Source organism: Falco cherrug, chromosome 2, assembly GCF_023634085.1.
Source record: "Falco cherrug isolate bFalChe1 chromosome 2, bFalChe1.pri, whole genome shotgun sequence".
Lineage (NCBI taxonomy): Eukaryota > Metazoa > Chordata > Aves > Falconiformes > Falconidae > Falco > Falco cherrug.
Window position 1 is genome coordinate 11500967 of NC_073698.1, and position 13227 is coordinate 11514193.

General features: G+C 41.1%; 1 protein-coding gene across 6 annotated transcripts in view; it reads left to right on the forward strand.

Moving 5' to 3' along the window:
* The window catches only part of FAT3 (FAT atypical cadherin 3), a 419023-nt gene that overhangs the window by 373266 nt on the left and 32530 nt on the right, over positions 1 to 13227 (forward strand). For all 6 annotated transcript variants that reach the window (XM_055702249.1, XM_055702243.1, XM_055702245.1 and 3 more), the window contains 3 exons: positions 1220 to 2018; positions 9414 to 9548; positions 10554 to 10711. In XM_055702249.1, coding sequence (XP_055558224.1) covers positions 1220 to 2018; positions 9414 to 9548; positions 10554 to 10711 — 1092 coding nt within the window. The remainder of the gene's footprint in view (positions 1 to 1219; positions 2019 to 9413; positions 9549 to 10553; positions 10712 to 13227) is intronic.

Sequence of the window (13227 nt, forward strand, 5' to 3'; positions counted from 1 at the left end):
TCTTGTTGTGTATAGACCGTAGAACCATTTCTTTCTGTTCATGCATGCCAGAGTGCTACTTTTTCCTTTCAACCATCAGATTCCACCTCTGTTTTACATTTATTAAAAAGTAACATTAAAATGTAAAGTGGAATGGGACGTAATGTCTGTGCATGTGTGTGTGCACATAAACATAATCTTTTTAAAATACTCCAGCCAGTCCTTTTGAATGATTTTTAGTGTCTAAGAATTACTAATCCTTTCTTAGTAATGTCTGTATTACTGTTGCCATCCTGCCCTTTTTTTTTTTCTTCAGTTTGTAAATTTTCCTCCCCTTGTCCAAATGCAACGATCTTTGAATGTTTGTTAGATCTCTGCCCAGTGGTTGCTTAGTCTTCCGTTCTCTGGATCAAATAAACATGTGGAGCAGTATATCTTAATAGTGACTTCAATGAAACGTTTTTCTTAGTGCAGGAAAGGACACTGATTCAAGTTTGCACACCTTTCTGTCAAGATGACCCTGTTTTTTTTGTCGTACTTGCTCTTCTACTCTCTATAAAGAAGTGCAAATGATGCTATCATACGTGCTCTGGGTCATACAGTCATCTGTCCAAGTGCAGTGCTGCTCTCATATTTTATTGTTAGTATCGGCACAAGCACCCTATTTCATTTTTGGAGGGTGATAAATTTTATTTATCTCAAGCATGTTTCTCAATCGCTTCAGACAAAGTAGTACAGAGCGCTGTAAAAAAATTCTGAACTCTCTCACATGCACACAAACTAAGCAGGGTCTGAAACACTTTGGAGCACCCCAAGCAATGCAGAAGCTGCTGCTGGTACTTCACAGTGCTTAAGTCTCTTTTCCAGGGCAGAAGTGAGCCCAATTCCATTTGGTGCAGAATATACCACATTCAAATGGCTGCGTAGTGAAGATGACAAGTGATAGCAGTGGGATCCTGGGAACATTTTGGTTTGAGTAGTAAGACATTCTGCTGACACATTTCTCTCTGCAATCCACTTAGATATCTGTGCTTCACTAAAGAGTTTGTAAGTTCCACTGCTAGAAATGGCTGAGATGTTTCTTTACATATGTATTTTGCAAATGCATTTGAGAAGTTCTGTTGAGAGGTCTTCAGAATTACTGATGCTGTGAAAATATATATAGCAAGAAGTTATGGTTGTTGGCTGTGTTATATGTGTGGAATTCTTTTTTTTTTTTTTTTTTTCCAAATTACATTAGGCAAAGGACTCTGGGAAGCCTCAGCAGGTTTCCCACACCTACATTCAGGTGAGAGTTATCGAAGAGAGCATTCACAAACCAACGGCCATTCCACTGGAGATTTTCATTGTCACCATGGAAGACGATTTTCCTGGGGGAGTCATTGGGAAAATTCATGCCACAGATCAGGATGTGTATGATGTCCTCACATATACACTAAAATCAGAGCAGAAAAGCTTGTTCAAGGTCAACAGCCATGATGGGAAGATCATCGCCCTTGGAGGGCTGGATAACGGCAAGTATGTCCTGAATGTCTCTGTCAGTGATGGCCGGTTCCAGGTACCCATCGATGTTGTGGTCCACGTCGAGCAATTGCTGCAAGAGATGCTGCAGAACACAGTCACCATCCGTTTTGAGAATGTGTCCCCAGAAGACTTTGTGGGCCTTCACATGCACGGGTTCAGGCGCACCTTGCGAAACGCGGTGCTTTCCCAGAAACAAGACAGTCTGCACATCATCAGTATTCAGCCAGTGGCGGGTGGCAATCAGCTCGACATGCTGTTCGCAGTTCAGATGCACAACGGTGGTTTCTATAAGCCTGCCTATTTGATTCAGAAGCTTACCAATGCGAGGAGACACTTGGAAAATGTGATTCGTATTTCTGCTATCTTGGAGAAGAATTGCTCTGGACTGGATTGTCAAGAACAACACTGTGAGCAAAGTCTGTCTATTGATTCGCATTCCCTGATGACCTATAGCACGGCACGGATTAGTTTTGTGTGCCCCCGCTTTTACAGGAATGTGCGCTGCATGTGCAATGGTGAGTACCGCTCCCTCTTCCTCTCCCATCTTTGCGCATTATGCGATAGGATAGGTTTTATTCCTCTGATGCAGATTAGAAGGGGCATTTCAATTCAGTCCGTTAAAGCACGACTGGCTGATGTATTGTGGGAATTGATTTCTCAGGCTCAGGAAGAATTGTTCGTGTTTACTGATGTAAATGGAAGTTGATGAACTTTGGCCTTTCACGACAAAGACCGCTTTTCCTGGAGGCTCTGCAATCAGACCCATCAACCAGCTTCCAGGGGAGGGAAAGGGGTGGGAGAGGAAGGGAGAGGGAGGGCTGTGGTTTCCCAACCCAGTTGGTGCCATCACTGGAACAAACGTAGGGTATGGTCGTAGCAGAACATCCTGATCTTCAGTGATGCACCAGCAGTGTCCAAGGAAAAGGACCCCTGACCTTAGGTGCAGTGCGGGTGGAAAGGCCTTTTCCAGTCCCATTGCTGCAGAGAGGGGTGGAAACAAATGAAGTATTTTATTTACAAGCACTGTTCCTGACCTTTTATGCTACCGTAGGCGACAAGGTGAGTTTCAGGCTTCTCCACACTTCAGCAAAAATTTCTCCTGGGCATATATGACAAATAGACTTGAGAGTCAATCTTCCTTATGGTTCTGCACTTGGAGTATAAAACCTCAGGCAATTATAATAATAGTTCTGTTTCTTTTGTTTGCCAGGCTATTTGCTCCTCATTCCACTTCATTTAAGAGCAGAGAAAAAAGCTGCTGTAAGATCAATACATCTAAGCCTGCCTCACCTTAAGCACACATGCACACACCCCGAGCGGTACAAGAACTCAGCAGCTGTGTCTCTCAGTGGCCAACCTTTGTTTCTGCAGTAGTCAGCAGGACTTTGTGTCTTACCATCGATTGCAGTGGGGATGAAAATAGGCATAAATTGCATAAAACTTAACCAGAAATCATTGTCTCCTGCAGCATGTGAATAATAATGCCACAAAAGTTCAGTTCTGCAAAACTATCAGAATTCTGCGTGTGAGGTATTTTCATGTACATTCAAGAGCAGACAGTCTGGTCAATTTTTAAGTAATAGCATTGCAAATTTCAGAGAGGTGTATCCTTATAACAATAGTCGTCATTTTGCTACACATGAAAGGCTCTAAAATAAAGGATTTTTGCAGGTTTAAGAGAGGCAATGCTGCAATATCTTCCAGATGAGTCCAGGAGCCAGAACAGGAGCACTGTCTGCAGAGCACTTTTATATTCTCTCAGTCACAGCTTTGTCTCATTTTCATACCAAGAAATCACAAATCCTCATCTCCATGGGGATAGCGATAGCCCTCGCTGTCAGAAATTGGTTTTCTGGCAGCCAAAATTTTCAGTGTTTATAATTTCATTTCACTATCTGTTAAAGTCAATAATGATGTATTATTCCCTCCAGATACTAATACTAAGTGGATCTGCCTCATAATCCCTTAGCTTAACTCCAAAAAAAAAAAGGACTTTGCAATGCAGTAACAATTCTGATCCAGCAGCTCCCTCTCTTTTCCTCCCTGCACAGCAAGTTTGCACTGGAAACACAAAAATTCAGCTGGGACAGCGATTTCCAAATTTTTCTGTCATGTACCAGTCAATCCTCAAAATGCATGGCAGGCTGCCGGAAAGGCAGCGTGGTTCTGCAGACCGTCTGTGGTCCCTAGCCTCTGGACCATTTATCATGGCCTTGAAGGCTGCTGGGTGGGGAGTTGCAACAGGCAGCTTGTCCAGCTGGAAAGCTGGAAGGGTTCCCACAGCTCCTGTTTGAGCCCCTACGTGCTGATTTCCCGTGGGTGAGCCGCAAGACTTGGGGTGGGGTTGTGCACGTCTAGCCCATCATCCAGCCTGTAACAAAAAAAATGTCCAGAGCTGCTGGTTTCAGGGGGAAGTAAGAAGATCCATGCTTTGCCCTTTGCCCTTCTCAACAATAGTTAATGCTTCAGCTTCTTCCACTGTTTTTAATTAAAGGAGCCACAAGAAATGCCCTGGTGTTTAGCTAGACACACAGGCACACACTGTGTTTTATCACATAGGAGGTGCACAGACTTCTGAGGTATATTAATGAGAGAATGTATGTATAGTTTTGCTTTCATGAAGGCTAAAGGCTAGGGCCAGTAAAAGAGCTGGAAAAATGCAGCTGCTTCTTTGATCAGTAGTTCTTGTACATGCCCATAAATGCATCAAGACAGGAAAAAGCACACAAAATACTAGAATAAATTTATTTTGGCTTGTTTAACAAGACAGCATTAGAAAGATATTATCAGTATAATAAAAGTATTGTACTTCCTTTGTTACCAGGATAGTTTCATGTCCAGTAAATATTAATAGCTTGAATTATGACAAAGCTATTAAAATATCACATATGTTTCCAGAGATCTGATTCAGTTCTGACCCAGAAAGCTGGAGTTTGAACTAATTCACTCGTTCTTGAAATATGTATCATACTTGGAGTGTTTTTCCCACTGGCAGATGTCACAGATATGCACAATTTATGCATGCCAGCTGTGCATAATTTACCTAGATTACGTTTGTGAGCAAATGGAGTTATCTAACATGAAAATTCAGGGAGACTGTAAAGCAGGCAGTGGGTGAACTTCGGAGGTTCAGCAGCTCCGCTCTGGAAGGAGAAGTTCGAAAGTTCAGATGCATCAATCTAAGCCTTTAAAATCAATAAAATTGAACTAAAGAGTTTTCCAGTAACAAACGGTTTCCTTAGATTTCTGGCTTATCTGCTTGTGTTTGTGTGAATAATATTGTAACAGCCCAGGGTTTGTTTCAGCGTGGCCATAGGGGCTATGCAATTGCCAATCTCCCATCACATGGCACGAGGTATGCAAACATCTGCTAATGCTTGTGGGAAATAAATATAGGAGGACTGGCATAAATATTTTCATGTAAAATACTCCTTATGACATTCTCATTTTTCAGAAGCAAAAATCTATTTTGTATTTTTATTTCTTAGTAACAAAAAGTAATTATTTTTTGTTGAGGCAAAGATGCAGGGAAGAAGCAGGTTTTGTTGGGACTGCTTTGTGATAGAGTTGTTCTGCATTATAATCTTAACAAAAGTGAGGTTACCTTGGTATGTTTATGGAAGAGGGCTAGATTGAAATCATCTTGACAAATGTGGGTGTATATCTACATCTGAACTGGTCACTCCAGGCCCCATTTGCAGACAGTGAAAAGAATGAGGTATTTTTAATGATGTGATACATCTCTCCCTAGATGTCTAAAATCAGTCAGATGAATCATGCCCTAAAGTTAGATGAGATGAATTCCATTTCAAGTGTTTAATATGGTTCTGGCTTAATAGTTTGAAAGAATTTTTCTAATAGACCCAGAAGTGTTCAGCAAAGGTGCAGACACTCACATCCACATTATTTAATCAAGTGAATGGCAGCCTTGGACCACTTTCTTATGCAACCAGGCAATTCAGACTTTATGGAGCCACTTCTAGCATTTTGTGAATGTTCTGAAAAAAGGAGATCATAGGCTGTGATGATCTGCTATTAATGTAGGACCTAATCTTCAGAGGTGGTTTGTGCCCTGAGCACACACTACCTCTTAAAGAGTCCTGGGTGTTTTGCAGGTTTGGGCATCAGGAGCCCAATTCCTATGTGTCCAACACCGCTTTTCCCATTTTCAGGAAGCACACACACTTACCAATGAGCCTTGAGTTCTCCTTGCAAGGTAGCCAGGAATATTGAAAAAGGTGGTGGTGTCCTGTCTGGGCTTGGGAACAAAAAACTGCGGATAAATTTCATTATTTGATTTGGCTGTAGTCCTTTTAACATTGCACTTGTGTAAGGACGAATGTTTCTCCCTGTGAATATCCCCCATTTTAAGGCCCATGCAGAGAATGCACAAGCTGGTATAAAATATGGAAGCTGAAGTGTGAAGCCAGGGATGACTGTAATAATCAGGGTGAGTGGGAACTGCTGTCTGTCACTTGGGTCTTATGTGAAGCTGTGAACGAGGAGTGGATGGAAGTACTCAAATGTCTTGGTTCTTCTAAAACTGGGAGAGAATCTGATTCCCTAGGACATACTGTGTGACACTAAGTTTTCCAGGGGTACTTGGACTAACTGAAACCGACTTGTGCAGAAACAAGTTTGCCCTGTCTGCACTGATATGTATACAGTAATCATTGCTTACAATACCTGGTCACTATGCTCCAAAATTAAAAAAAAAATAAAAAAATTGCAGCTCACAAGTTGATGGTCTTCCCTCCCCACTAAACTTAATTATTAGATTGTTTAAGAGTAACAGTTTGGAGTTTGCTTTACATGCTTTCTGGGACTGTGGCATTCAGGAGTCACCTTTCGAGCTGTCTTCTGCCAGCAAGAGAAAAAGATTCTTATTTAAATATTCATTCAGATTCAGTAGAATGGGCTTACAGAAAAACATCAAATATTACAAGGCTAAAGTTAAAGTTGTTGCAGCACTCAATTTTCAAAATATATTTACAGTGATCCTTCTTTGGAGGGACATGAATTAAATAAATGTCTCATTTTGCAATGGAAGAGTATTTTCTTCCTCAGTATACTACTAGGGAGATTGTAATACCTTTACCTTCTTTTAGAGAATTAAACAAGAGGATGATCTGTCAAGATCAAGTGGGTCTATTCCACTTTTTCCTGCTATGCGCTGGCTGATGCTAGCTCATGTGTCTCTGTGATACCTTGTAGAGAACAGCTTTATTAATAGTAATGCGAGTTTCAAGGGAATGCCACAAATTGTCTGGACTTGCCTACAGAAAAAAAATGATCAGTTCAAATATATATGCCTTGAATCTGTTCTTGGATGGTAAATAGACTGCTCTTTGGAGTGGAGATGCAACATCAGAATAATTTTATTTAAACTCGGGCTGTAAATCTTTGATGTGGACAACGGAACCTTGAACAATTTCACAATTTTGCTCCACACAGTTGTGAAATCAGCCTGAAAATGTATGTTAGCTAGGGTAATGCAATAATGCAGATTTGTAGCTTATGTACTTATAACCATACAGACAGGCATAAAGCATTTCTTTTCCCAAGTCTGAATATTTTAAAAATTTTGTGACAGCTATGAAACCCTGCTGCAGCAGGATGAATAAAAAGTTGATTTGCTTGTAGCTTACCAGAAGAACTATTCTTGGCCTGCCAGGGTAAGCAGTTCTTTAGTGATCTCCTCAGTTGCACTAAATACGTTAGATCCTTTCCATATATTTTTTGACTGTGAAAGGATGACTCTGAAGTACAAATCAGAGTCTGAATCAGCTGAAGAAACCGGCAGAGACGGATAACAAAGTAAGCTATTGCTTTACTGCTTCATGTCAAAGATACAGTGGTAAGTCAGGGGATTTGAAAATTTGTGAAGCCACATTTGGAAATCTCAGTGCCCCTTTCTTCTGCACACTGACAAGCTGTGGGGCTTTTGTCCAAATGACTTGTCTGTCAGCTGTGCAGAGGCTCACTTGAATTACAGCCTCAAAAAAGGTTTAAGGGTGTTCAGACAAGAGATATGCTCTGTGTACAGCAGAATACTGTGTATTTGTCACATAACAATGAATTAAAACAGCTGAAAGAACCAAGTAGAAAATACAAGGCAGCCTATAGAATATTTAACCACCTGCTATAATTTCAGAAATAATTGTTACTTGCAGTTGAATTCCAAGAATGTGGGGGGGGGGGTCCTAAAAAAAACACCCAACAAAAAAAAATCAAAAACCCCAAAACTATAGAAAATGTCACATTCTCTGTTAAATTTAGTAGACCTTACATTTAAATAGAACATAGTTCTGTGGTGTAGAACCCTCTTAATTACACTTGTTTCTCAGTTCTGTGAGACTAAGAGTGTGACTGTATATTGCAGCTGTTATTCCTGTTAATGTTACCTACTAAAGTGATTAATAAAGATTTCCATGCATCATTTTCTAACAGTGCTACAGTCAGTACTGTAAATCGTTTACTGCACAGACCTCTCAAACAAATGTTTGACAAAGGAGGCGAGGATGTTAAAGATTAAATTGACTGTGCTGTACATCAAGCAAGACATTTACAGTCATTCCCACATTTGTAGTCAGCCCATGTCCACTTTGAAACCTACAGTGGTAATTTTTCTTTTTCCAGAAAATACTTACAGTGCCAGGTAATTTCAGCAATGCTTACTATGAGCCCTGTTTGGCTTGTACTAAAGTGTGAGAGCAATAAGATTCTTTCTTTCATTATTTTCAGAGATATACTTTATGACAGGTTGATTTCTTCCGTTATAAATTGTAAATGAAATACATATGCTCAAAAAATAGTTTTTGAATACGATAAGGGTCCTGCAATAAACAGGAACTGCCAATATTCGGAAAGTGATGGGTAGGAAAGGTGCTGACTTTTTATTGTTAAAATGATCACCTGCATGTATTAAGTAAATGGATTTGATAAGCAAAACAAGAGACACCTGTCCATTCCCAGCAACTGGCTTTCGCTCTCTTTGAGCTCTGGCTGCAAATCGACACAAGCAAGGGCAGGAGTGCCTTTTTTCCCTGCACTTAAAGGCTGCTTTCCTAGCAGCCGCACAAGATACCCAAATGTAGAAGCTGACCCGGCATCTACCAGGTTCCTAATTGCGCCTGGCTTACTGCAACGCCAGCAGCGTGTCCTGTGCAGGACAAGGATGAAAAGTCCAGCTCTCACCCTGTAGCAACATGAGTCCACTATGCAATTCCATATGCAATGGGACTTGTGTAATCACAGCCAGAAGAAAGGAGGATAGGTTTTGGCAGCCTGGACAAGGTACACAATAGGATGTGAGATCTCAGAAATGTCAGGAGGAACATGGGGACAGGGCTAGTTTGCCTTTGCTATATGGTCAGGCTGGCAGCGCGTCCTGTGCAGTACTAGGATGAAAAGTCCAGCTGTCACCCTGTAGCCCAGAAATGGCTTTTTCTTATTTTGCCTCCTAGGGAGCTTTACCCTGTTAAATCTGCTTCTCATGGATGTGCTGGGACAGTGTGCTGGGGCAAAAGGAGCGCATAGCTTCAAGTCTTTTTTTTTTTTCTTGCATCTCTAAATTCCCTGCCCAGGAGACTGTGAGAAAATGAATGGCCTGAAAGTCACAACATCAATTATAAACCAGTGACTGCTCATAATAGTTGGGTTTTATAATACATTGTCATGGGGTTTAGGGTGGCTTTGAAGAAGAACTGTAATGGTTTTGCTACATACTTGTCCAAAGGACAAGTACTGTGAAGGCTGGGGGGTTTTTTTTGGGGGGGTTGGTTATTATTATTAAGCCATTCTTTGCTTGTACTGAAGTGTGAGATCAATAATTGTCTGTCATTACTCTTGTACTGCTGCAGATTATGCTTTACATTGTGTATCCCTGACAGTATTTTAACTTCTTGCAGGAGGACTCTGCCCAGGCTCTAACGATCCCTGTCTGGAGAAGCCGTGTCCAGGGGACATGCAGTGTGTGGGGTATGAAGCTAATCGGAGACCCTTCATCTGCCAGTGCCCACCAGGAAAGCTCGGAGAATGTTCAGGTGCATGTCACAGCGGTAAAGGGGGATATACTTGAACAAGAAAGTGCTGCCCTTCTCATTATGTAGGTGCCACTGAAGTCAACAGAAGTTGTACCGCTTAACTCTTCTCAGCACTGGCACTCAGTCTATTTATAAGCCCTGTAAAATACTTCTCTCCATAGCTATGGGGCTGTATGGAGACTGTGACCCAGTTTCCATTGGGAAATTCCCACTGACTTGGTTGAATCCCAGATCAGTATAACAGGCTGCTGAGAAAAGAGGACTTTTCCTACAGACTGTTATGCCAGATGTTTTCCTGCCATGGGCAAAGCTTTATAATTAACTCCTCTGCTTACTATTTAGATTACCAAAATTCCAATCTTTATTAATGAAAACATGACACCATCCCAAATAGAAAGTTCGAGGACATTTGTAAGTTCTCTGCAGCTGTGTTGTTCCCTGGGATATGAAGAGCCAGGTGCAAAGTCAGTGAAGTGGAGCTTTCTGTTGACTTCAGTGAATCCAGGGCTGCATGACAGAGGACACGTGCTCTTTCCCTGATGAAAACATAGCAGATACTGAGCTGTATCACTGTGGTCCTGGGCAGTGGTTGCAGAGAACTCATAGCAAGGCTTTGGATGGCATCTGCTCACAGCTAACTTTATACCCATAAGTCAACTACCTGATGTACAGGCGTGGTCGTCTTTGACTCCCTGTGTTATGAGTGAGTCAAGATAGGTGCCTCCAGAGGTATATAACCTTAACAATGCTGAATACTCGGAGAAACCTCTCTTTTGTATAAGTAAAAAGAAGTAGGACTTTCCTCCATCCCCTGAAAAATATTAAAAAAAAACAACCACAAACATGTTTTTGTAGTTGGTGCCAGCTTTTTTTCCCATCAAAGTTGGGGTTTATTTATTTCTTCCTAGACATTAGCTCTATAAATTCTTTAATTAACTTGACAGTTGCAAAATTATTTTATGTGTCACTAAAAGAACATGTGTCTTTTCAAAATGGTTATTTCAGGCCACACTTCCCTCAGCTTTGCTGGGAATAGCTACATTAAATACCGTGTTTCTGAAAATAGCAAGAAAGAGGAATTCAAGTTGGCTCTCCGTCTGCGAACCCTGCAAAGCAATGGGATTATAATGTACACCAGAGCGAATCCCTGTATAATTCTGAAGGTAATTAAAATATCGTTTTTGCAGTTGTTTTTCTTGATGATATGTTTTTTTTGTTGGCTCTTGGTTTGAGAAATGCTGTTCTCATTTCGGCTGTAGACTGAGAAGGTGCAGTATGATCTGCTTCATGCTAACAGGGAAAAACAACAATTGTGACAATGGCAGCAACAACAACAATCTAAAAAGGCAGCTTATTAGTGATACTTTACTTGGAAAATGCTCCACTGGCTGCTGTTCATTATAAGAATGTGTGTCTGCATGCAGAAGCAAATCTACACGAGATGTAAGATTTGCCCATTTATATGACCAGATAGTCAAAACAATGCATACTGAAATCGCTGTTCTTTCACTGCGTCCGTGCCTGTGGTTAGAAGATACACTCACACTGCTACCGAGTTAATTCCAGAAACCAACTGCCTGGAATGTGGCTCCTACTGAATATGAAGATTTCTGCACTCTCTGAATTAAGATTATTTGTAGAGAGAGGCATGAAATAGCTGGAGGTTGATATCCAATCAATATTTCATCGATAAGCTCTCAATGCATTTTTGTTCTGTGTTGAGTTTCCGTGGATTGGCAAATACCTGCTGAATGGAAAGGGAGTGCTGGGCTCATCCAAGAGCCTGCGTGTGTAGCATTTCTTCTAGGGCCTCTAAGGTACAAAATGAAGACATTGATTTTTGTATCTTGGCCATGTCCTGTAATTCAGCAGTGGGAAAAATGGCTCAGAGCCTTTTGTGTCTGTATTTGCAATCTTTAGAGTTCTTTTGGCTGAATGCTTAGGTAATGTTAAAATGGCTAGATGAGTTCTTAATGGGCAACAAATAATTTTATAGCTGTCAGACTGAAATATTTCATGAACAAGAATCCTGTCTGTCATTCACTGGGGACTCTCAGCATTGTTCAGATTTGTAGAAGACAATTTGAGACACATAGAAATGCAGTTTGAACTTTTGAGTGTATTTTTTTGTTCAATAAACCCAAACAAAACTGCAGACTTGAAGACCTTCTTTGAAGTCTTTGTCATGATTTCTCTTAGCATATACCAGTAGGGAATGTTTGCTATTCTGTAATTTTGAAAATTGCTTGGGAAAAAACAAATGGCCCTGGTGGAAGGTGCCACTTAAAAACAATAGGTGATGATGCAGAGGCAGGCTGAAATGGAGTTAGAATGATGATAGAATAATTTATTTTTTCAGAGTTAGGTGTATAAAACTGGCATGATTCAAGGGTACAGCAGGTGAGGTCATAGACAAATGAGTGGAGATCTGCATTTGAAGCTAGAAAATGTTGCCACCAAAAGAGTTAAAAATCATGGTATTACAAAAAAATAAGTAAGAGAGCCCCTCACTGCAGTCACCTGGGTTGAGTTTTTAGTTGTGGGGTAGGAATGACATATTTTCAGTCACCATTTCACTCAGTTACCTAACCGTTTTCCTTTGAAAGATACTGGGAAGAAAACATAATACTTGAAGAAGCAGTGACAACAGCTGCGGCTACTCTGCTCCGATCCCAGAGGCGAGCCTCCAGGTCATGCTCTGTTTTGCTTCCTAGCTCTAAGAAAGGATTTCCAGCTCTGAACCCAACTCATGCGGCATTTAGTAGAGAGCTTCAGACACAGCTGCTGCTGCTTCTCATGTCCAGTGAGTGAGATCCAGGGTCATATATGGATGCAGAGCCTCCAATTTCTCCCATGCATTGAGCAGGGAAGAACACAGGGAATTCCCTTCCCAGAGCCTCATGCTTGGATTTAGGTAGGGCAAGATTTGCTGTTTCAGTGGGTATGTCTTTTTCCCAGGTCTGACCCTTGGCTTCTATAAGCGTGGCGTTTAAAGAAAAGTAAAGCATTACATTCAGTATGTGTTTTTTGAGGAATGGCATCACTTAAAAGATCAGGAACTGCTACGGTTTGGTTTGTGAAGGTCATTTGGCAGAGGAACGTCAGACTGAGGTCTCACAACAGTGCTCTATGGCAGATGAATGGCATGATGCTCAAGCGATGTAGCTGTAGCAGGTCTCTTCAGGGATGGCAGCTGAATCATGAACTGCACTTCAGGGATCCCTAACTCAGATGTTTTCAAGCAAGTTATGCTTAGACTTTCTAAGCGTATGGTTTTTTTCATTTGTAAACCAGAGGTAAGGCTTCTTTAAACCAGGTACGTATGTTGTGAGATAGGGAGGCGCTCAGAAATGAGGCCATTAAGTAGATTAATTAGAGGTCTATAAACGTGAAGTTGTTATCATTTGAGCATTGCTTTCAATTAAATTAAACATGAGGAGAAGCTTTCCAAATAGAGGATAAAGGATGAGATCCTGTGCTCTTTTGAGTACTCTGGCATCACTCCAGCAAAGCACTTAATCACTTGCTTAACTTCCTGTATTTAAAGGCAATTGGAACTGCTCACATACCTTAATTTTAAGCATGTATTTAAGCATCTGCTGGATTAGCACCAGAGGGCCCAGCACCATCGCTGAGCTCCAACAAAAGGCAGAGGTGGAAGAAATTTTGATCTTCCACA